Here is a 25,723-nt window from a genome sequence, read left to right on the forward strand (position 1 = left end):
AACTGGTAGGAAGCACAGGAGAAGGAGGGGTTTCCTTCAAGTACCTTGACTCCAAGCCTTATAGGTAAGAGCCAGATCTTTGTATGTTGCCCAGAAACAGATGGGGAGCCACTGTAGAAATTCCCACTGAGGAGGGATACCCAGCTCTGTTTCTTCTTAACCCAGCCTTTCTCCATTTTTTATCATTGAGAAACCCCTGAAACATTCTTCAGGCTTCGAAAAACCCCAGAAGTGACACAATAGTGCAAAATACAGTCAGAAGACATAGCTGTGTACACACCAACCTGGGGCCCCTCCCCTTCCCATCCCCTCCAGTCCCTTCAATAGCCATTTTGAGAGGGGGTTAACATGACCATATGTAGTCATATCACCCAATAAATGTTTAACAATTTTTTAACATATATAAAAATTAATGAACCCACCCATTCGGGAAACCCTTCCAGACCATCAAGAAACCCCAAGGTTTCACAAAACCCTGACTTAACTACTAAGTTGGGTGGGTCTGCCACAGTTCTGAAAAGGAGCCTAAAAATGAATGGATATAGGCAGCTCCAATATGCACCTTTATGTTTTCAACTCGCTGCAGTATGTAATAATCTCTTGGCATTTTCCATAATTCTCTCTCTCTCTCTCTCTCTCTCTCTCAGATTTTTAAGCATTCCTCCAAGGGCTCAGGTATTTCTGATACCGTTCTGACTTTCTTGGGAGTATTTTTAAACAGAAAACTGCAGCATGAATATCAGTTTTGCTTAACACTGAGTCAGACCATTGGCACTTATACATCAGCATTTACTGTATGCAATCCTTTTACAGTGGGATGCCAGGATTGAGTTCATTGGCATGAACTGGTGACAGCGTGCTTAGGAGAATCTGCAAGTTCATAAAATCCCCTGTAGTTCTCCATGGCAGATCTCTTATTGTAAACTAGGGCTCTCCAGGTCTTAACTCTGAGGCTTCATTTCAATGCCAGTGCACAGATATAACCTGTGAATAAGAGTTTGTCTAGGAGAATTTGAAGCAGAATAAAGAGAACTAAACCTTCCGTACCTTATATTTAGAGCCTCTTGTGGCGCAGAGTGGTAAGGCAGCCGTCTGAAAGCTTTGCCCATGAGGCTGGGAGTTCGATCCCAGCAGCCGGCTCAAGGTTGACTCAGCCTTCCATCCTTCCGAGGTCGGGAAAATGAGTACCCAGCTTGCTGGGGGGTAAACGGTAATGACTGGGGAAGGCACTGGCAAACCACCCCGTATTGAGTCTGCAATGAAAACGCTAGAGGGCGTCACCCCAAGGGTCAGACATGACTCGGTGCTTGCACAGGGGATACCTTTACCTTTACCTTTTACCTTATATTTAAGGTTGCCTGGTCCCCTCTGGCCATGAGCAGGGATGGGGGGTGGTAGGGGAACCTGATCCAGGTTGGGAAAGTCCTGGAGATTCAGGGGTGGAGCCCGGGGCAGGGAGGCAACTCAGTGGGCGCCAATGCCATAGATTCCACCCTCCAAAGCAGGGGTAGTCAAACTGCGGCCCTTCAGATGTCCAAAGCATCCGTTTTCTCCAGGGAATCTGATCACTGGAGATGAACCATAATTCCGGGGGATCCCCGGGTCCCCCCAGAGGCTGGCATTTCTGTACTTGAGACTGGAACACAGGGCCATCAATACAGGATTGAGCTCTAATACATCTTCATTAGATATTCTGTGTAATCTAGAAATGTACCAGGTGATTTTATTTACCTTTGTGGCATGAAACATTTTGTTGCCCTCTTTCCACAAGTTAAGCCTCTATTGAAGGACCAGGACATTTCTCCTCCTGGTGACAAGGCTGCAGACAAAGGGGGAGTGGGGAGACAAAATCTGGGGGATGAAGTCAGCTGGAGAGGCTTGAAGACGGCATCATGTGCTACATCCAATCCTATCCTTGATTTTTAATGCAGTTCTGGCAGCAGCCATTAGGGAGGGGCACAGGGAAGTCTGAATCCAGTAAAAGGCTCTCTACTATCAGCCAGACGTTCCCTTTTCCAAGAGTGAAGCCAACTTGCCTAACTGATCATGCTAAACTCATCAATTAACCCACCAGCAGATCAAGACAAACAACCCCAGCGGATGGCTGTGACACTAACTGTCGGTGTCTACTTGCTAATCAAAGTCATCTTCGATGATAGATTAATATTGCACTATGTATGTATACTGTTTATTGGCAGTTCTCCATTACACTTCCCGTTAAGTGATATGGGTAAATATAACCAAAAAGTTTTATTCAGGAGGGCATTTTGAGTGATTTAGCTTTTATTATTGACAGTCCTGTTTGGAGTTTAAAAACTGTGACTGATGGGTTTAATTGTTGTTTTTTATGGTGTGTGGTTTTACGTTTTACTTATATTGTAAGCCACCTTGAATTCAGCAAGGAAGAAAGGCGACTAATAAATGTTTCAAATGAGCAAACAGGCAGCAAGCCTCTTTATTTCCCTTTCATTAACCTCTTTGCTTCTTGTTAGCCTCCCCTTCTACAACTTCTCTTTGTCCAGGTTATTATTGCTGGTCTCTCATCAAAGTGCCTGTCTGCAGTAGCTTCCATTTTTGCCTATTGCGCTACAGCCATTAATCCTCTCCATTACCCCTGCACTGCAGGTAGACACTGCTTGGATACCAATTACAAAATTGACAGTGCTGGCCACGTACAGAAGACACTAACTTTCAGAAGTACAGAACCAGTTTATCATCCAAATTCTCCTCTGCTTATCAGGTGCTTACAGGTTATACCAACATCAACCGAAGAAAAAAGTCAAGTTTTTATTGTATTCCAAAATACAGGCAATAGAGTCAAATTAAGCTCCCTTCTTTCCCCCCCTTTTAAGCAGGGCAATCAATCCTCGTCTCAGTTGCTAAGATATGGGTTTACTTCAATTTTAAACTGTCGGACATCATATCACGCTGGTTAACGCAAAATCAATAAATTATTCTTTAAAGGAGAGGTAAGCTAATATGTAGGACTTCCCCAATTAATTGTAAACAGTCCACGGCCTTGAAGCCACAACTGTCTTTTATTTGGTTGTGGGACAATTCCTGTAAAAGAAGACAATAAAGAAAAGTTGGCTTTTCTCTACCAGAAGTCTCAAAGCGGCTTACAATCACCTCTCCTTTCCTCTCCCCACAACAGACACCCTGTACCCTTAGGTGAGGCTGAGAGAGTCCAGATATCACTGCTCAGTGAGAACAATTTTATCAGTGCCGTGACGAGCCCAAGGTCACCCAGCTGGTTGCATGTGGGGGAGTGCAGAATCGAACCCAGCTCACCAGATTATAAATCCGCACTCCTAACCACTACACCAAACTGGCTCTCTAGAGATCTGAACACACTGGAAAAGTGAATAAGATGCAATTCAGCAGGGATAAGTGTCCCTGAGTAACAAAAGTGAGATGATGGATGGGGATGGATACTAGATGGGGGACACATTTCTAGGTAGCGGTGTGTGTGTGAATGGTCTAATGTGGTCTTGGGGTTTATCAGCAGAGTAATAACATCCAAATTACAAGATGTAACAGTCCAGTTGTACATAGCGTTGGTCAGTCTACTTTGTGCAGTTCTGGAAGCCTCACTTCAGAAAGGATGTGGACAGAATAGAGCAGGTATGGAAGAGAGAGATGAGGATGATCTAGGTCCTGGAGACCAAGCACTGTGAGGAAAAGCTAAGAGGCTTGGGAATGTTCAGCCTGGAGAAGAGGAGCTGAGGGGGACATGATGGCTCTCTTCAAGAATCTGAAAGGTTGTCACTTGGAGGAAGGCAGGGAACGGTTCTTGTAAGCAGCAGAGGAGAGGACTTGCAGTAATGCATTTAAACTGTGGGTAGAAAAAACCCAGGTGGATATTAGGAAAAACGTTTTTTATGGTTCAGCAGTAGAATCGGCTGCCTAGGGAGGTGGTAAGATTCCCCTCATTGATACTCCACAATCAGTGGCTGGTTGAACACTTCTCAAGGACGCTTTAGGCTGACCCTATATTGAGCACAGGGTTGGACTAGATGGCTCCTTCCAACTCTATGATTCTGTGATATCACCCTTGGAACTATACCATGTGAACCTGGGGAGTTGGTCCTGGAAGAAAACCCAGATGCTTGCTCTATCCCTATGTATGATGGCTGTTCCATGTCCAACGATTACAGTGATCATTTTAAAATCAGTTCTCAAGTGCAAGGAGTGTGTGGGGGGGGAGAGTTTGGCTCTTTACCAATGTGAAATGGCCCTGGGGTGCCACTATTTGTACCAATGGTGTAAATGTATGGTACACCAAATGTCTTGTTTGTTTTCTTACAAAATGCATTACTGCAGGGACACCTGTGGATCCACAACAGAGTCAACATATTAAGTCCATGGATGGTATACTATATTACTCTCTGGGTTTATTTATTTAGGCTGCCCTTCTACAAAGTAGTCCTGGGGGGACTTGCATAAGTGTATAAAATCTGATTGAATACAAATCTATATAAAATGACAGAAATCCATAATAAAAACATTTTAAATAATTCCTACTATAATCGCGTTGTCCCATAACATACCCTAATAAGCCAGGTGTGCCAGTTATGATGTTCTACGGTGTGACCAGGCTCAAGACGGGGGCCAGCGATCTGGGCAGGGGTAGGCAGGGGGCCCATATAGGGGCCCATATAGGGGTATATGTGGGGTAGGCAGGGGGCCCATATAGATGGGTGCAGTCCTGGGTCTCAGCCAAATGCCTGGTGGAAGAACGCCATTTTGCAGCCTCTTTGGAACTTTGGTTCAGAAGTACAGGGCTTTACTCGGAAAGTACAATATTCTGGGGCTCGGTAGTATAGCAACCAGTGTGGTGTGGTGGATAGAATGATGGCTCTGAAGAGCTGGGTCCCATCACCCTTGGCTAAATATTATTTTTAAAAGATTGGAAAACTAATGTGATAAATAAAATCAGATTCTAATAAACTCAGGGGAGATGGGATGGTGCATGGAGATTATCTAGGGTATTTGATAAGATTCCATGGAAAGGCACACTCTTCACTTCCAGAGTCTGTGTTAAAAATGATTAAAATGTGTGTTTGGAGAAATGAGGCAGGAATTTTTTTTAAATGTGTCACCCCACTCTCCGTAGCAGAAAAAGGTGGCGGGGAGGAATTATTTACATATTGGCATATACCAGTCTTTCTCAGCCAGCGGTTCCCAAAGCCCCGGGGTTTCTTGATGGCTCTGGAAGGGTTTCCCAAATGGGTGGGAGTTAATTAATTTTAATATATTATTAAAATTTTATAAACATTTACCAGGTGATATGATCATACATAGTCATATTGCCCCCAATGATGGGCCTGGAGGGGGTGGGAAGGGGAGGGGCCCCGGGCAGGCATGTCCACAGCTATGCTTCCCAATCCATATTCTGCATGATCTTGCCACTTCTCGGGTTTCTCAAAGCCTGAAGAATTTCAGGGATTTCTCAACAGTAAAAAAAGCTGAGAAAGGCTAGCACATACCATTCAGCATGCTCAGGACACTCAGCTCTGTTTGATGTGCAGCTTTTGAAACCAACACTGAACAAAAGCATGAAGACTTAAATCTGATCTGCAGATCGATAGCACCTGCCCACTTAAGATTCTGGCTCAACACTCTCTCGACAGCAGAAACTAATGCTCCTTCTTCAAAGTCAGCCGTGTATTTCCAGCTCAGAACCTAAGGATTACTGAGGCCAATCCAAGCCTGGCTTTTCATTGACTTCAGTAGAGCTTCTGACGCCTGTTGCTGCAACTAGAAGCAATTACCTTACAAGAGAGAAACCGGCAGGACAAGAAAATAAGAAGTGAGCCCAGGTGTCCTTCCTTAAAAGGGCATTCTTGTTTTCCAGCAGGAATCCAGAGCACTGACTGTGGTCAGGTATGGAAGAGTTAGACAGAATCTGAGAGCACCATCACTGCTTGCTTTCCCCTGTCCTGCAGCAGGGCTTGGATGTGCAGGTTTTCAGTGAGATTCTTGCTGAACTGGAGAAAATCCCTCTGAAATTGAATGAATTCTGATAGATCTCTATATGGGAGTCTATTGGCTGTGGAAGTCTATTGGCTGGAGTCTATGCCAGGAGTCCCCAATCTTTTGGAGCCTGCAGGCAACTTTGGAATTCTGATATAATGTGGTGACAGTAGCCACGAGATGGCTGCCACAACTTACCGTCACTCACACAATGAAGATCCTTGAGTTGTGGGGGCAGCTGCCGACAAACTAGATTTCATAGAATAGAATCAGAATCATAGAGTTGGAAGGTCTCTCCAGGGTCATCTAGTCCAACCCCCTGCACAATGCAGAAACCCCCAACTGCCTGCCCACCCACAATGACCCCAATTTTATGCCCAAGTGATCCTTCCACCAAAAATCCCCAGAATCCAGCCTGGCCTGGAGGAAATTCACTTCTAAGCACTTCATGCCTTTGGGACAAGAACATCAACCCACATCAGTTGGCCAATAACCAAAGCTTTCAAAGGCTCCTGCACAAATGACCCTGAGTGACTGATTTATAAATCCAGGACGTCTGGAATATTGGTGGCAAAAATTACTCACCATTCTATTCCGATCATTCCCAATCAGAATAATTTCAGGTATCCCTTCCAGCCCATTTCCTGGGCACCATCCTCAATAAGAGGAATCATTTCAGGTATCCCTTCCAGCCCAGGTCCTGGAGTCCCAAACTGCATAATTGAGGGTGCATCTAAAGTCTACCAATAGGCACCTCAACCCTATAGTAATCTGCTCAAAACTGGGCCAAGAGCAACCTTCTTCCATTGGCACCCAGGTAAACTCAGGTGCATAAGAGGGGCATTGCGAGCCTTCCATTTTTGTATTTGATTCCCCTCCAGAACTAGCTTCCATCATGATGAGCGTGAAATCACCAAATCTTCCTTGTCAACAGACCCTGCAGCATTTTGCCTCCCTACACACATGCCCTGCCTTCTCCATTACCTGCTCTGAGAATTTTTTTAAAAAGATGCAGTCAGCATGCTGCAGGACTGTAAATCTACTTTTCATAATAAGTCAAAATTTAATTTTCCCTAAAGTGTCCATGGTCTTTTTGGAATTGGGCAAACTAAACACAGTCCCATTTGTGTTTTCTGGTGGAGGTGAATGAATGGGGAAAGGGGGGGAGTGTGATGAAGCAGCCCTCTCCCAATCAGCTAGACATCTGTGCTGTTTGTTTTTAAGCCAACTGTTTACACACAATCACTCTTTGGGCTCCAGTTACCATGTCCAGCCTCTCTATCCAAACATAAATAGAGCCCGAAACACCACGAATCTCAAAAAGGGGTGAGGGATGTTTTATTGTGGCATTTCTCCATAGCAACGCGGAAGTGTTGATTTTTTAAATTAAAAATGCATTTACATTGTGGCATTACTGCACAGCAATGCAAAAATGCACTTTAAAAAAAAAAACTAATTTTCGGGGCTCAGTGGGACAGCAGCTTGAGTCCCCGAGACAACCACTGTGCTTTGATTGGTGGCTTGCTGTGATTGACAAGCTGAGAAGCAAGTTTGACTTGTTTTCCCTTGCCACCTCATCAGGAGGCAAAAGCCGCCACGAGGCAGAGGGAAAATGTGGGAGGGGTCTCCCATGAGGAGACTTACAACCGCGCGTTTGCAAGCAGGAGGCAGCCTCTGTGCAGAATGGGTCATAGTTTGGACTAAAAGCAACTTTAATTGAGTATTTAATTTCAAGTAACACAACTACACATAAGGTTTGTGCAAAGTGATGGAGTTTTATTGGTGCCTGTGACATAAGTCCTTGTTCTTTTATTTTTCTGTCCCGATTCCTCATTTCCTAGTCTGGCTCTCGGGTTAGAGTAATACGATTACTTTCTGGTTAAATACCAGTCTCCCTTCCATCTTTCTTTCACTTGGAGATTTATTCTGTCAAACTGGGAGCAATGTCTAAATAACTGCACCCCCCCCCCCTTTTACCTTGTAATCATGTTCTAGCTCTTCATGTTCAGGGGATGCTCTTCACTTGACAGGCCTGACATGGCAACTGATTTGGGCATCACACCTGGTAGGTAGGTAGGTAGGTAGGTAGGCCCTTGTGCAAGGCAGTCTGCCACACTAGCTGAACCATGGATTAGAGCCTGCCGGGCTTTTCTTGCATTCTCTTTGTCAAGGGGGGCTTCCTTGATATGCATTGCAAACTGCTTCCGAATACCACAGCAAGGAAGCTGCGGTTAGAAGGGGAATGGATGGTGCAGACCTACCAGGCCATTAAGCTTCCTCTGCAGGTAAAGCATATATTAAGGAGGTGAAAAGGACCGCCCTAAGCCTTTAAAAATAACATTCTCTGATTGTTTGTCTTGCAGGTAGATGGGAAGAAGACGTTCAACTATGCTTCACAAATTCTGGTAGCTCCATGCCTGTATGAAGGCGAAGGATTCCCGGCTGCTCCAGCCCAAAGGCAGGGTGAGCTGCAGCAGTGGATTTCCGCCTGACGGCAAAGAGGACTTGTCCTCGTTCTGCGTTGAAGAACAAGAGTCGTCCAACGTTGCAGTCCAGTAGGATGCCAATCCGGGCAGGCTGCTCCGTCACCATAACATCACTCATCTCGCCGTTGTGGAGAATCTTGTAGACGAGACTGCAGAGAATGGAAAATTTAAAGTCAATAAGACTGCATTGTGTGGTCTGTTGCAATATTTTCTATTGCATCTTGCTTGCTGATGGCTGACCATTGGGAGTGTACGCTTGAGGAGTGTTTCCCAAACAAAAGTGGGTTGCAGAGACTGTGGAAGTGAGTCACAGAGTTTTATGCGATTTTTAAAGGCACTGTTCTCCAGCTCGCGAACTGTGAACAGATTTCCTGGTGCCTGCTGAGGTGGACCCACACAGACCAATGCTCTCTCTTGGTTCTGCAGGCCCCAGAGACTGAGGCCTCTGTTGCCTTTGCCCTCAAGGCAGCCCCCAGATCTTGGGATGGGGTCCAAGATTGCTGTTCCCTTCATTTCCTTGTCTGGGACAGGTACAGCTGTGATGAACCCATCAGTTCCTGCTTTCCTTATTTACCTCTCCCCTTTATTATATCTGTTTCCCCCAAATACCAATCTCTCTCTCTCTCTCTCTCTCTCTCTCTCTCTCTCTCTCTCTCTCGTGCTGGGACTGTTTGGTAGCCTGTGCTGTTTTCTCTCTCTAAGGGTAGAGGAGTTATCAGCATTTATTTCAGCTCATTTATTTCAGTGCTCTTGATTAAAAGTCGTATGATTCACCAAGACATCATCCTTAAGAGAAGACAAGCGGAGCCTGTTATTTCAGTTCGTAATCCCCTAATACAGGGGTAGTCAACCTGTGGTCCTCCAGATGTCCATGGACTACAATTCCCATGAGCCCCTGCCAGCAAACACTGGCGGGGGCTCATGGGAATTGTAGTCCATGTAATCTGGAGGACCACAGGTTGACTACCCCTGCAGGTCACCATTTCCTCAACTTCAGTTGGAGTTTATAGTCCCACGCCGTGATTCATTTCCATGCAGAAATTAACATGGGTGGTGTTTGCTGAACGCCACTTTGACCCGCATTAGTTTATCTCCATGCAGGATCTCAAAAGGGGTCTAGAAGCTCCATATTTGGATAAGAGCTTCTGAGTCCCTAATCCGAATCCTCCATTCCCACAAGTATCACTCAAGCATGTCTAAACATATTCAGGTGCACACATGTAACCTATTAGGGTTGCCAGCTCAAGCTTGGGAAACCCCTGGAGATTTAGGGGCAGCTCAGTGTGGCTGTGATGCCACATAATCCCCCCTCAAAGCTGCCATTTTCTCCAGTGGAGCTGATCTCTGAGGTCTGGAGAACTCCAGGCCCCACCTGGGGGTTGGCAATCCTAGGACCTATGCATGTGGCCCATGACCCCGGCCTTGGCGTGTTAACGTGGAAATAAACCGCTCTGAGAGCCGTCAAAGCCAGCCTATCTGGCAGTGCTGTGAGAAGGATTACTAGCAAAATGTAAGCAATGTGCCTTGACCGCTTGAAATGTGCAACGTAAATGCTAAACATCCCTGTGGCTGTATTTTAGGAAGCAGGCCAGTCACCCTGAAGTGCAGCATGACCAGCATTCGCCGCCACCTGCTGTGCTGACGATTACAACTGTTCTGTGGCTGTTTTGCTAAAAACTCCTGATCGGATTATGGAACGCAGAAGGCTCCCAAGCCCCCCAGCGTCTCTTCGGCTGCCAGGGTAAAGGACAGAGAGTCGATCATCCGAGCCCTCTTCCCAGCCACCAATCATCCCGCGTCTCAGAGTTCTGGATTCACTCCAAGAAACTGTGCCTCCTCCTCCTCCTGCTGGCTGCCAAGCTAAATCATCAACCTGGCCTCGAGTGAAGTTGCTATGGGAGAAATGTATCATATAGACTGTAAAATCAGCCCTGGGAAAGGACAGGTGGGTTTTGTGGTTGGAGTATTCATTACAGCAGCAAAAACAAAAACCCCAAACCGCCAGAGACTCCGATTTCTGCTCTCCTTTCACTTAATGAAAGCTGGGCCACCCATAAAAATAGGAAAGAGAATTGACAAATCGTCTCTCATGTTCCCCAGAGAGATGGCAGCCTTCAAATGACACTTTTGCCACGGTGTCTTTTTCGGCTTGGAGCATGGCAAAATGGCTGTGCCTCAACACCCCATCCATAAAACAGAAATGAGAACATCCTGAGGGCATCAGCGTATCAAAGGCTGCCTAGAAAAGGACCACAATCAACAGGATCCTTTGGCTGCATTGGGAATCACATATTCCCACGTACCATCTTGCTAGTATAAAATCTTTAGGCAAAACTTGCATTACATTTACCAGATGAGATCTCTGGTAAATGCTCAGCTCTCCTGAAAGGTGACACACAGGATTCCCCTTCAGATGTCACTGCTGCACATGGTCCCTTCAGCTTCCTGGGAGGTCAAAATCTGCATCCTTATTGATTGATTGTGAATCAGTCTTGGATAAGGTCCAATGCTGACCTAGATGGTTTGTGACCATTAGAAAACCAGCAATGGCCTGCCCATGGTTTGTATGACCTCAATAAGGAACAGGGCAGGGAGAATATTAAAGTGAAGCAAAAAGTTTTCTTTTGAAGTGTCATTAGATGACAGGGGGGTTCCTGTGGGTTTCTAGATGTGAGGCCTGCATCAATGGTCCTATTGCGACTACATTCAGCTGCTCTTTAGGAATGTCATTCTTTCTGGAATGAATTGCTTTGGATACCTGGTTTTGCTAGGACAATACAAGCACCAGGAAGAACCATCCTGCCCCAGGATACTGTCTGGAAGTGCAGCGGAGGAGTAGATCCCAATCTTGTAAGTCTCGCAGCCAGTCACAGTGACTTCCCAGTAATGTCGTCCTTGAGAAGACAATAGCTCTCCCCAAACCGGTGAGATTCTACATGCACAGAGAGAGGCAAATTTGGCATTTCCAGATATTGGCTAAAGTCAAGAAAACGTTGACGTGTGAGCATTAGAAGGGCTGTGCCCTCGATTCCTCTTCCCAACAGAAAAATGTCAGTCTGTGCTCAACATATTTTACTGCATTTAAATACATGTAAATGGAACGTTGCTTAATAGTGTGAGGTTTTTGTAATTATTTTTAAAGCCAAGTGGCCTAACCACAAAGAATAAGGCCTTTTTGAAATTGGCAATTTGCTGGCCACATTCTGGGAATGTACAACTTTAGGCACATGAAGCGGCAGAAGAAAAATCCCTGAAAGAAAAAAGGAATTTGTGCTTTGAACTGACATTACAAGGGGAAAATGCCACACAATTATTTTTTCTTCACTTCTGTTTTCACACAATTCATTCATTTTCAGGTAACTGTACTGCTTTTAAAATATGAGTCCTAGGGAGTATTTAAGAGTTATACTCACCCAGTGATTTGTGTTTCCTTGGGAAGGCATATTATGGTTCCACTGGGTGACACCTGCAATGCAGGGTGAGCCGTTTCCTTCATGACGCGGAATCTAGTTCCTATTGTGAGGCAGAGGTAAAAAATAAACACCACCTCAGGAATGGATGTAGCATTTGCTTGTAGTAAATTACAAAATCACAAAAAAATCACAGCAAGTGTTGTTATTGAAACAATGCACCACAGAAATTACTGAACAGTATTCATCTTCACATATGGGGATAGAAGAGATGACATTATATCATGCCAAACATGTAATGCTCATCTGAATTCAGAAGTTGTTCCAAGTGTGGTGGAGGGGCCACAGCTCACAGGTAGAACACCTGCGTTTCATGCACAAGGTCCCAGGTTCACTCCATGGAATCTCCAGTTGAATTGGTCAGATAGAAGATGATGTGAAAACTCTCTACTAGGGATGCCAGAGAGCTACTGCCAGCCAGAGCAGGAAATATGGACTTTGACTGACCAATGTTTTGGTTCCATATAACAAGGGTAGTCAACCTGTGGCCCTCCAGATGTTCATGGACTACAATTCCCATGGGAATTGTAGTTCATGGACATCTGGAGGACCACAGGTTGACTACCCCTGCTATATAAGACAGATTCATATCTGAGCAATTTTGATCTGCTGATGGCCTGCCCTGCCCTAGTCTAATCTTGGAGGCTCAGCAGGGTCAGCCCTGCTTAATACTTGAATGGGAGACTACCAAGGAAGACAAGGATTGCTACGCAGGCAATGGCAAACCACCTATTAATGAGATCCAAATGTGCCCTTCCATACATGAAGGCGTTTGTTACTAGCAGAAGAGTTGCTTTATACTTTGCATTACAGTGGTGAAAGAACTTGAGAACATGCTGTTCTTTGACATGCCACCTGTGGCTCTTCTGGCTTTGTAGTTGGCAGGTGATACCAACCTTGAAACAATCACCATGGCAAAGGCTGGAGGACAGGTAAGCTGCAAGCCACATGTTTTCCTCTCCCGTTTCCCTCCACCCACACTTCCCTGCAGCCTCCGGACTTTCATCCCAACATCTGGGCAGCTGTTCAGAGGACAATTTCTTCCCAACCCATTTGCTTTACTTTTAGGGTCTAAGCAATCGGTCAACTTCCCTTCAAAACTGCAGCATGCCTATACCAGCATTATCCATCCATTTACCAATTCATCTGCCAGGACTAAAAAACCTCAGTGGAACTAAAGCTAATTCAAAAGGAGAGTTAGTGTATATAGTTCTGAGGCTCTTTTGTGTGTATTTTTCTCTTCCTCAAGCGTTCTTGGAAGCCCTTTCTGCACTATTGTTTTATTGTGCCAAGAATGCAATTTGTTTCGCATTGTTGCACACAGTCCACACACAGCTTCCCTCAAGGCGGCGAGTTTCTATTAGGAGTATATGACATTATTGAGAATCTGTTTCTCAGTGCAAAAAATGAAGCATATTGTGTGGTTGTTATGTTGGTTTTCTGTGTTTCCACACAATCTTGGGCCAGTCACGAGTCTTACATACTCCTAAGAGGTTACTGGCAGTACCACCCAATTATAAACATCTGAAAAATGCCTACCTAGCAAAACACAGAGAAATAGATATGTTTTAGTGTGCTCGATTCTATACCAGTTGCCCACTGACACATTTCCAATGACATCTGTTGAATTACATTTGACTTGTACGTGTGGCAGTCAACACAGTTGGGCCTTCATTACACACTGGTCTTTTGGTGAAGGTATAATTGGGTAATGCTCTCTCTGGAATTTATATAATATAATATTTGTGCCAGTTTTCCTTCTTCCCCAGCCTCCCTCCTGGGGTGAATCTGCAATGGGCTTTTTATCCCTGGTGACCCTGAATTAAAGAAAGTCATCTAAGCATTATTTTATTTCCATTTTGATATTTAGCACTTTAAATTTTCCCTCTGCAACATCTATGATTGAGTACAGATGTTCTGCGTTTTGCCAGATTAATTTCTTACCTCATGCCTCCAATGCTGATGTAGTGAAGCAGTCTGTTGTTGATTGGTCAGGGTGTCTGTCCAAAGACTGCCTGGTTCCTGGTTGCCATTCCCTCACAAGACTGATTTTTGCCCTCATTTTGGGATCTGTTTTAAAGTGACTGCACTCCAAAAGCCCACACTTCTATGAGCAGAAATTTGCCTCTTAAATTTACTTTCCCCTCCTTGTTCTCTGTGAGGATGCTGCCTCCCCTCCCCCACCCCACTTCTGCAGGAAAAGAAAGATAAACAAGCAGTCTTGTGCTCCACTTGCCCCTCCCCTGGCTTGCTCTGGCTGTATACTTGGGACTAGTCAAAAGGCAGGAAATAAAGCACACTCCAGCATTATGCTGGAGAGCCATCTTGGTGTAGTGGTTAGGAGTGCGGACTTCTAATCTGGCATGCCGGGTTCGATTCTGCATTCCCCCACATGCAACCAGCTGGGTGACCTTGGGCTCGCCACGGCACTGATAAAACTGTTCTGACTGAGCAGTGATATCAGCGCTCTCTCAGCCTCACCCACCTCACAGGGTGTCTGTTGTGGGGAGAGGAATGGGAAGGTGACTGTAAGCCGTTTTGAGCCTCCTTCGGGTAGAGAAAAGCAGCATATAAGAACCAACTCTTCTTCTTCTGCTCCTTCAGTGCTGGCTGGAGCTTCATCCGATTCCCCCCCAATCAAGCAGGGAGGAGACCAAAAATTGGGACAATGCAAATGCAGAAGGGCGATAGGTTTAAAATCGTGGGAAAGGAAATCTGTGGATACGGGTTCAAATCAACCAGAATTTGGCAAGATTTACAGTGGGAAGAAAAAGTAAGTAGAGAACCAGCCCTGGTTAGCATCAGAAAGTATTTATATCTACCTTTGGTTGAGATGAGAGCAGCTTCACTCTGTTCACTCGTTCCGAAGACATTAACAGCTCTCACGTAGAAGAAATAATTTATATTTGGTTCTACATTAACTTTCAGTTCCGGTCTTTTAATGCCAGCCAGAGACCTGAAAAGACAACAATTTATATAAATGTAAACAGTGGCTAAATCTTGCATGAGACATTTTTCACTTTCCCCCCAAAGTGTGTATGTCCGGTGTATGTCCAACATTAGAAAAACACAGAGCCGTTGCCCAAGAAAATGACAGGCTATGAGTAGGCCACAACCAGACCAAGAAAATTGAGCTACAGGGTGGTAAGGAAGACAAAGGAACTAGATTCTATTTACCTGTCATATTTCCTCCATGGACCCCTTTCTTCATTGCATAAACCTGGAGCGGAAGCTATGTTAGTCTGTCCCAATTTGTCTCGTCTTTTAGGTGCCACAGCAGTTCTTTCTAATTTCCCTCCATTTTATAATAACAAAACCCCTCTGAGGTAAATTAGGTTGAGAAAGTATGACCGGCCAAAGGTGCAAAGAGCCATGCAGCTGAATAGGGATCAGAACTCAACTCTCTCCAGTTTTAGATCAACACATTCAATGCTTCACAACCCTGGCTATAGTCAGGGCTACAGTCCATCTCTGAAAAGCTGTGGAGCTTTCGTGCTGATATTTTTCGAACCACGACCGCCCCTCCCTCCTCGTGTGAACCACTTTTGAGACTTGTATGGGTTTCTGAAATCATATGCAATTAGGGCTGCCAGGTCCCCCCCCTGCCACCAATGGAGGAGGGGGAGGATAGGGTTGTCACATCCAGGTTGGGAAATTCCTCGAGATTTAGGAATGGAGCCAGGGGCATTTTCAATTTCATATTGTTTGCTTTCTTTCCCAGCTTTCTTGACACTTTGGCTTGTGAAAAAAACCTCACCTATTTCTAAAACACTACCCCTATAAAACTAGAAGCAAGAACATGACTGTGCATGCACACACGTGCACACACACACAGAGCTCAGAGCTAAGGCCAAAACAAGAGTGTCACCGAAAAAACCATGAATACATTTCCTGCCAGTTTTCAACATGCAACAGCATCTGCTGGACCCCAGTTTGGATGCCATTTTACCCACTGAAACCAACCTCTATCCATCCTGTCATGTTTTTTATCCCTGGGAGGGAACAAAGACAGGCTAATAACAAAGAAGACTGGGGCAATTTGGACTGGCACCACCAACCCATAGCCCGGTGGTTCTGATCTGAATTCTGATCCAATTACAGATTTCCTAGCATCTTGTTCATCTCAACCCTTGAAGGCATTCTGCTTATTATGTGCACAAATTTTGCTTTCACTTTGAGAAAACAGATTTTGCAGGTTTCTGCATTGATTCAAAAGCCTAAAAGCCTTAACTGACCAAAGAGAAAAGCAAGAAGCAAAAGATAGTCCATATATCACAGGCACCAGTAATATTTTGGCCCTTTCTGCACACACAGCTAACTTCTGGTTATCATGGAATTTGTGTTGGTATACCTTTTATTCATATCATGGGCCTGCACTGCAACTTTTTAAAAATCTGATTTTCCTCTTGGGAATCACAGAGTATGTGTTCTGCATACCAGTGAGAAAAAGCAGATAGTGTCATAGTACTGTTTTTTGTGTGTGCTGCATGGCTAGTCTCTCCTTATTTGTCAGATTTATTCTGGGTGTGTGTTTTAACATTTTAAGTAGAGATTCTTCAAGCTGCATTTACTGTTGGGTAGCCATCCTAGCTGCATGTTTAGTGGCTCTCCCGCCTTCAGTTCTACTTGGGCATTTAAAGTTTTCTTCCTTTTATTTACAAGTGTGGTAATCTAAGAGTTCGTTGTTGATGTTCCTTCCAAAAATAGTGCAGAGAGTCCCAGGGTCCTCGTCCTCCATCTCCAGCCAGAGGCAGCTGACCTTGCAGGGAAGTCTTCTCTGCACCAGTCCCTGCTGTCTCGGGCTCCCTCGTGCAGCCCGTTTAAAGGGGCTACACCAGGGAGCAAGGCACTTAGTGTGTTTCTGTTTCTGTGGGCAGGTATTTGCCTGCCTTTCTACCACACCTGCACCTAAATTGGAGTCTCATCCTCTCTCTTGTTTTTGCCTGATTGGCTGGCCCAAAGCAACAGCTATTTTTACAGCGTCTCCCATTCCAACTTCCCATCTAATACTCCCCCTCACAGAAAGACCATTTTGTTGCCCCCCCCAGCATCTCTCCTTTCTCCTTTGGCGTCTTCCCTCTTGAGAGAGGCAGAAGCCAACAGTAGGTACAGAAAGGGTAAAACAGCCTGGTGAGGCGGTGGCCTGGTTTGGCAGTGAAGCAGCCTCTTATCCCCTCCCCCTAAGGTAGGGTGAGATAGGGCCATCTCACTGCTTGCTGCCTTAGACAGGTGGCTCTTCTCCTGCCTACGCCAGTCACATATGAAACACAGCAACAGAAGGATGGGAGATGCATAGCCAACTTCCCTCTGGGCTGAGCTGAGCAAGCAGCTGGACCAGGGTAGAGAAGCTGAGTCAAATTCTTCTGCTTTTTCCTCCCTGCTGTCGCCCTTGGGGCTTACAGATGCTGCCTCCCTGGCATAGCCCCTTTAAGCAGGGGGAACTGAAGCAATTATTAAGCTTTTGAATTACCTTCATCTTGGGAGTGAAATAAGAGGGGGAAACCATCACAAAACTACTCTCAAAAATGTGGGGAAACAACAAATGGAAAGCGAACTGAGCTCTGAAGGGAGGGAAATCCCTGCAGAATGCGGGGGGCAGGGGGAGCCCAGTGCACCTATGCAGTGAAAGCAGGGTAAAATGAAAAAGAAAGCCCAATGGGAATGCACAGTGAAGGAAAGGAAAATGCCAGTGCATAAAAGACCTCAATGTCTTAACATCTTCCGCTCTTTTTTTAAAATATTGCCTGAATCCATCCTTCAAAGCTGTTGTTTCACCAATCTTCCACCAGGGAGTGCTAGAAGCTGAAGAATGATCCGTACTTATAGCTGCTGATGTTTCAAAATTTTTTAGCATATGCCTTTTTCTTTCTTTTCTTTAAGCATATGCCTAAGAATAGTCAAAATTCCCTTATTTCTTTTAACATATTCCTTATGCTAAAGGTACACCACTTAATGTCGACACCGATCTGTATCAGAGGTTTAAAGGACTCAGCTCTTGCTAATTCCTACAATGTCTTTTATGACACCCACTTACTACATTAAACAAAATCCAAAGAGAACCGATTTTTCCCAACCATAGTAGATTTCAAATATTTTAAGATCCTTTTGTTCTGAACTGAGCTGAACTCCTTTTACAGGCTTGATAATTCTCACACTAGAATCAATGTGACAAATATATAATCAGATGTCATTCACTTAAGACTGTAAAAGCATGTCGGTGGCCATATTCCCTAATGCCACCAGGCACATATCTAATTGAGATGGTGAACTGCTGGTTGGCATCATTATAGGAGATCAACTGGCCATTCTGCACTCCCTGAAAGAATTGATGGAATACAAATCGAGAGGGTATCTATTTAGGGAAAAGGCATCATTAATGATCACTTAACTGTTCATGAAATTACTTTAAATGGCTTTTGAGTCTAGCTGTAATCTGCTCCCAACTGCCTTTTTCTGCTCCCATAAGGTTGCAGTAGTATTGGGAGGAACATGAGTGGAAATGGGGGGCCCCCTTTACAAACAAAGTGCCTTCTTCTGTTCTTTGGCACGAGGGTATCTGAATCCCAGCCAGTATTCAGAGGGCCACCCACCTGACCCAGTTCAAGCATCAAATGGACTTTGAAGATCTGGAATACTAAACTGATAACAGACTCCTTCAATGCACTACAAGCCAGAATGAAAGATATCTTCTTTTAAGTTTCCAGACTTTGGATATGTTTATTTTTAGGCATGTTATTTGTTGTCATCTTTGATGGTGCTTTGCTTCCTCTTTTTAATGGAAGCGCTAAGAAAGGAATTTTTAGAAGCAAATTAGCGGGATAAGAGCACTAAAACACTGTCACAGGAAGACAGACTCTAATTTACAACCCCCATAACCCCAGACTTCTGCAGAGCTACAGGCACATTAATTAACTTCTTATTTCAACTTCACTTGTGAGTGTTGAAAAGCACCTTCTAGCTTGGGTGACTTCCCGAGATTCCTTGTGAATGCACGAATGCCGTCCTTCTCTATGCTATTTTCATTTTTCTTCTTTGTTTTCTCAGGCCTCAGGCTTCTTTGACCTCATTGCTATTTAAACCTTCATCTCAGTCTTCTTTCCTCCATCCCTCTGAATGCCCAGAAAAGTGTCTGTAAGATGCCAGAGACACGTCCCTATTGGACTGTTCAATGCACATTGGGAACCCACCTTCCAAAACGGATGTGCCTTCCAGTTATGCAAAGCCACTACTTAGAAGACACCCCTCCACCAATTAGGTTTCAAGCACCAAACTGCTTATGAAAACTGACTGTCTGATGTCCCTTTCCCCCGTTTGCCCTCACTGCTGTTTAAGCCAACTAGCTACAGTGACCCACTTGGAAACTTCCCATCATGCCTCTTGTAATTGTATTACAGAACTCCATACACAAAGTCACCATAGGGTTAAAGAGCAGTGAAAACACTTGAGGCCAAAGACAGCGAAGGTAAGAAAAGGGGCAAAGAAACCATGAAGATGAGAAAAAACAGTAGGCCAAAGAGTAAGGGACGGGTAAATGTAGACATTTTTGTTGGAATATGCACGATTTGCAGTGTGTATGACTGAGCAGAATATAAAGAGTGTCCTGCAGGGGGCGTTGAAGGAGGCGTGTGTTTAGCATAGTCCTGATGTTTTTCAAATTATCTTATCTGATTCAATTCCTGATCCTTCCTCCCTGCTTGCCTCCAGAACAGAAGAATGACTGTAGACAACAGAAGAGTCAGTTAGGTCTTTCTATGCTAAGTTGTTTCTCTTCACAATAAAATTACTTTATTCTCTTAAGCAGACTGCTGCTCCACTCCTTCGCATACCTAAACTCTGCCTACAGTTTTGAGGCACATATGATCAATACTAGAAAACCTGTGCCCTGTCCGGGATGGTCCAGGCTGGCCTCATTTTGTCAGATCTCAGGGGCTAAGCAGGGTCAGGCCTGCTTGGTATTTGGATGGGAGACTACCACGGAAGCCCAGAGGCACACAAGGGCAAAGCACCTCTGAACATCTCTTGCCTTGGAAACCCTGTGGAGTTATCATAAGCAGGCTGCATCCTTACAGCACTTTCTGCAACCAGAGAATCTCAGTGAAGCTCTAAGATCAGAGCAGTTGTTTATGTATCGTTAAATTGTAAGTTCCCTGGACCTGGCAGCTATCAGTCTGTTTGTCCTCTGTAAACCACCATGTACGTTCATAGCACTATATCCATAATGAATCATCATCATAAACGATAAGCCCTGGCAAGTCTGGCCTTCCTACACACCATCAACACACACACACACACAAACACACGCACACACTGTTTTCATATAACAAGTGCTGGCAAAATGCAGGCTGTTCCAGGAAGTGCCAGCATATGCAGCAGCATGCAGGGGAAAACAAACTAGCAGGCTTTGCAAACAGACTGCAGCAGTCCTAAAGCAGCCCCCCCCCTCTCGTGGGGGAGGTGGAACACCAGTCATAACACACCTATAGGTGGATATGGCAAGCCACTGGGGGAGAGGGTGGTTTCAAACCACAGCATTGCCAGCTGTTTTTCCTCAGGATGAAAAGCAGTGGAGAGAAACAAATCCCATTGGGCCACGCCTGCATGGGCGCGGCCGGCCCTGATTCCCTCTCCCCGCCCTCCCACAGTAAGAAGCTTCCCGGGCCGCAAGCTTGCGGCCTGGGAAGTTTTTTACCGCGGGGGGGGCGGGGAGAGGGAGCCGCGGTCCGGCGCCATGGCCTTCGTGGCCCGGCACCGGGCCGCAGCCCGCAGGTTGGGAACCACTGGGCTAAAGGCTATGGCCTGGATTCTATGACAGCCTTCCCTTCATGCTTCTCTATGCTGCTGAGGAGGCTTTCTTCTGCTCGGGCACTTTCTTCCTCTGCCATTAGCACTTCAGCATACTCAAAACCCATGTTTTCCAAGGAGTCCTGACTGAAGCAGAAAAGCTAGCAGCAAAGGAAAGAGGAGCCACAGCAGAGAAAAGCCTCCTCTAGAGTCAGAGAGCCGCGTGCAGGGACAATGTCAGATTATCATTCTTTTTTGCTTTAAAAAAAATGAAAACTGGAAATTCAGAGGAAATAGATTGCGGCAGGTCGTCATTATGTAGCCTATTGCATTTAGCGCAATAGCTCTGACTAATTTTTTAGTCAGAGCCTTTTGGTGGCATGGTGAAGGAAATGAAGCAGGAGAAATAGACGCCAATGGACAAAAGTGTGCACATAACTCATGTGTGGATGGTCCATTGTCAAGATGAATGTCATCATCTACTGCAGCAGTGATGCCGTAATGGCACATCTTCACTGTGCGGGTGAAAGGAAGTTGCCCTACACCCTCACACACACACATACACACACACACGAATACAGAAAATAGGTTCCTTGGCTACCATCAGGCATGTCCTAGCAATACCTGGTTTACCTTGCTATAAAGAATTGAGTGCATCTTCCCTCCTACAGCACAATTGCATGACACTGCTGAATTCCACAGCTAGATAACCAATTTTCTCCTCACCTAGCTTTGAACCCTTCAGAGAGCAATGGCTCTACAGCACGGACTTCTGAGCAGGAAGCTGCTTCTCTGGCCCCCAAACCAAAGCACAGAAGGCCTTTCTACCACCACCAATGAGAAAGGGGAGCCATGTTCCATGTTTGGCTGGGGGAAACACAGTGCAGACCCGGGCTCGGGAAAACAGGCTTCTGTCACGTTTCTGCAGCACTGAACCGAGGGCTGAACTGGAGGGAAGGAGTAGGGGAGAAGAAAGGACTCAGCAGGCCTTTTGCTAGCATGAGGAGAGCAATACTACAGTAGATAATTCAGCAGGTATTGATCGTGGCAAAGAGAAAGGGTTAATTCGTTTCTCAGGCTCTGTGCTCAACGCGAGTGTTTAATATATCTCCACCTTTCATGAACTGTTGAACCATATAATTTCTATCATGAAGGGAAGGGAGGGGGGGGAATCAATCTTGAAAAATATGCTGAGTGTTACGGATGATCTACAAAGCAGACTCTATAAAACACAGTGGCACGCTTTCCATGGTGCTGGAACGGTAATTGCTCCGTTGTTCGAGGACAGCACGAGGGCTCCTGGTGCTTTTTCAGGATGTTTCCTTTTCTTCATGCTGTTGCTACAGGGCTTAGATGGGAAGCAGAGGGCCTGGCAATGAAAGGGGCAAAATATATTTGATTGTTTTTTTTTAAGTCATCCAGCTCAAAAATAGCAACTGCCCAGGAATACACTGAACTTGGCCTTTTTCTGTGAGCGAAAGACCGATTCCTATTGCTTTTGGTTGCGGCCTACCAACAACGGGGCTTCTTTATTTATGCATTTTAAAATCTTTCTATCTCTGTCCCTCAGGTAACGATACTTAAGGCATCTGGTGAAGATTAATTTGCTTCTGTCCTCATCTAGCCTACTATTGCTTTTCTTGTTTTCTCTCCTCAGAACCTGAAGAGCCTGGCTGAGGTTTCTCTCCTCAGAACCTCGCCACAGTCTTACGATTTGGACTTGTAAGTTAGGAATGAAAAAAGATATTTCCTATTCAAAGGCTGCATCAATCCCACCAAGTACAAAAACTATTCACAATTTACTTTGATTATCTTGTGAACTGTATGGTTCTTGCTGATTTGTCATGGTTTGTTCTTTTTTATTTAAGAGAAAGAGAGATGGCTTGGTGTAGCGGGTAAAACCACAGACTTCTAATCTGGGTCTGATTCCCCACTCCCCCACATGCAGCCAGCTGGGTGACCTTGGGCTCTCCACAGCCCTGATAAAGCTGTTCTGTTTGAGCAGTGATATCAGGGCTCTCTCAGCCTCACCCACCTCACAAGGTGTCTGTTGTGGGGAGCGGAAAGGGAAGGCGACTGTAAGCTACTTTGAGCCTCCTTCGGGTAGAGAAAAGCAGCATATAAGAACCAATTCTTCTTCTACTTCGTCTAAACTAATAGAGCTGCTCTGCCCTGACCTGGATGGCCCAGGGTAGCCTGAGCGCATCAGATCTTGGAAACTAAGCAGAATCCAGCCTTAGTTAGGATTTGGATGGGAGGTCCCCAAGGAATGCCAAGGCCTCTACACCAGGGGTCGTCAACCTGTGGTCCTCCACATGTTCATGGACTACAATTCCCATGAGCCCCTGCCAGCATTTGCTGGCAGGGGCTCATGGGAATTGTAGTCTGTGGACATCTGGAGGACCACAGGTTGGCTACCCCTGCTCTACACAGAGGCAGCCAACTTCTGAGCATCTCTTGCTTTGAAGCCCCTACGGGATCGCCATGAGTCGGCTGCCGCTTGACAGCACTTTCCATCCCCACTGCCGACAGAACTCCTCAGCTCTTTCTTTTCTGCATAAATTCTTGAAGAAGTGTCCCTGCACACAAACGCTCCCAGAATTAAACTTTGTTGGTCTTAAAGATGCCCTGGACTCAAACTTTGTTCTGTTGCTTCGGACTAACACGGCTGCCATCCTTCTCTATGGACCTCTTGCTGTTGTTGTTAGTTGCGAAGTGGTGTCTGACCCATCGCGACCCCATGGACAATGATCCTCCAGGCCTTCCTGTCCTCTACCATTCCCCGGAGTCCATTTAAGTTTGCACCGACTGCTTCAGTGACTCCATCCAGCCACCTCATTCTCTGTCGTCCCCTTCTTCTTTTGCCCTCGATCGCTCCCAGCATTAGGCTCTTCTCCAGGGAGTCCTTCCTTCTCATGATGGACCTCTAGCTGTGGCCAAACTAAATGTCTGAAAGTCTTCCCTTTCTTTGCTTTTGTATGCAACAGGGTATATTGCGCAAGGTATATTCCGCGATACTGTGTGCAACAAGTTGTATAAATTCAGGAAGTGGAAGATACCTGAGCTACAACATAGGAAGATGCACGTAAAGGGAATGCTGCCACGACACGGACATGCAAAGCAGGGTAAAAACTACTGACAGAACACATTCTGTCCATGAATGAGCATTTTGGCTTCTATATATCACAGAGCTCTTCATCACAAAATAGCATGGCCCTTCTATCTAGAAGGCAACTCAGGTTACACTCTCTTCTCAGTCTCTCATATAAAATAACCCTTTGATCATCATTTTGCAGTCTAAGGGGCAAATTGCTTTAGAAGAAGAAGAAGAAGAAGAAGAAGAAGAAGAAGAAGAAGAAGAAGAAGAAGAAGAAGAAGAAGAAGAAGAAGAAGAAGAAGAAGAGTTGGTTCTTATATGCCGCTTTTCCCTACCCGAAGGAGGCTCAAAGCGCTTTACAGTCGCCTTCCCATTCCTCTCCCCACAACAGGCACCCTGTGGGATGGGTGAGGCTGAGAGAGCCCTGATATCACTGCCCGGTCAGAACAGTTTTATCAGTGCCGTGGCGAGCCCAAGGTTACCCAGTTGGTTGCATGTGGGGGAGTGCAGAATCGAACCTGGCATGCCAGATTAGAAGTCCGCACTCCTAACCACTGCACCAAACTTAGTCCAGAGAGGTCGCCATGGCTACTCAAAATGGTAATAAACGCAATGGGAAGGGCCAGGGGAAACAAAGAAAAATGACCCCTTTCTTGAATACTCGTGATAAAGGTCACCAAGTATGTCTTATGAGGTGTGAAAAGTATATCCTTCACCATCTTCCTGTACATATTCCAGTAATTCGGGAATATATAGTAATATTCTTCTGTGACTAACTCCCACCTACACGGGCATTACTAATGCTTATCGTAAGCAATGTAACATTTTTGTGCAGCAAGACATACATCAGGACCGCTGTTAAAGAAAGGAACCGTTGCAAAAGGTTGTTATAGCACAACAGAAGTGCACTATCTAACAATGGACGGGGAGATTGCACAGGAAAGCTTAATTTGCTTGCTGCACAAAGTAGTAATTGCCCTGCTTTTTAAAAGGATATTCAAATCCATTCCTTCAGCATCAGAAACATCAGGGGAGTCATTTAAAATCATTTCCACATGTGAGGCTGAAGTCTGCTTTTGCTTTACCCAGAACTGCAAATGGAACGTATAATCTATACATACATAGGTCTTATATGACATTACATGAGCTATGTAAAACTTGGGAGAAGGGACAGCAACATGCCACCCCCCCCCCCCAATATGCACACACACACGCAAAGGGTCAAGCTACAGAGCAGGATTTTTGACATCAGGTTTCCCCACAACTACACAACAGTTGCAGGGAACATCATTTTATAAGTCCGCAGGTCCCAATTTGGCTCCAGAGTGTGGCGTAACTCCTGTCTCCCCCTGTATCATCTTCCCAAGCTAAAATGGCCTGGGGGGCGTTAAGAGGTATTTGCTGCACTGTCTGACCCTTGGGATGATGCCCTCTAGCGTTTTCATGGCAGACTCAATGCGGAGCTTTCAGACTGCATGTCTGCTGCCTTACCACTCTGAACCACAAGAGGCTCCTTATAGAGCCTTATAGAGGTATAGTAAATGAATAAATATTGCATATCTATCTCCATTTAGACTATTTCTGAGAAACAGTGACTATCCAGTTATTATACGAGTTGCTCTGAGCAGTTGGTCTGTATGAGGTTATTCCTTGAACCCACCTGGCAAGCACCATGCCTGCACAGGGCCCTTGTCCCAGTGCTACACTCTGCATCCAGTAGTAGACAGCCATGAGGATGATAGCTGCACGTGAATGCAGGCAGGACAGGAAACACAACGGAGAGGACAGTGATGCAGGCGGCTCAGCCTAAGAGCCCTGGGTCTGCAAATACAGCCCAGGATAGCTTGGATGGGACCCAGCTAAGGCTCCAGAGTTTAGTCTCAGCTTTTACTGGCACAAATTAAAGGTATATC

General features: G+C 45.4%; 1 protein-coding gene across 2 annotated transcripts in view; it reads right to left on the reverse strand.

Annotated features, from left to right (window-relative positions):
• Positions 1-7,668: 7,668 nt before the first annotated feature.
• CMYA5 (cardiomyopathy associated 5) overlaps positions 7,669-25,723 on the reverse strand; it is a 65,819-nt gene continuing 47,764 nt past the window's right edge. For both annotated transcript variants that reach the window (XM_077347309.1, XM_077347308.1), the window contains exons 10-13: positions 14,755-14,888; positions 11,876-11,975; positions 11,221-11,394; positions 7,669-8,611 (exon numbers count right to left, since the gene is read on the reverse strand). In XM_077347309.1, coding sequence (XP_077203424.1) covers positions 8,359-8,611; positions 11,221-11,394; positions 11,876-11,975; positions 14,755-14,888 — 661 coding nt within the window. In that variant the 3' untranslated portion in view covers positions 7,669-8,358. The remainder of the gene's footprint in view (positions 8,612-11,220; positions 11,395-11,875; positions 11,976-14,754; positions 14,889-25,723) is intronic.

The sequence above is a fragment of the Paroedura picta genome, chromosome 7, assembly GCF_049243985.1.
Source record: "Paroedura picta isolate Pp20150507F chromosome 7, Ppicta_v3.0, whole genome shotgun sequence".
Lineage (NCBI taxonomy): Eukaryota > Metazoa > Chordata > Lepidosauria > Squamata > Gekkonidae > Paroedura > Paroedura picta.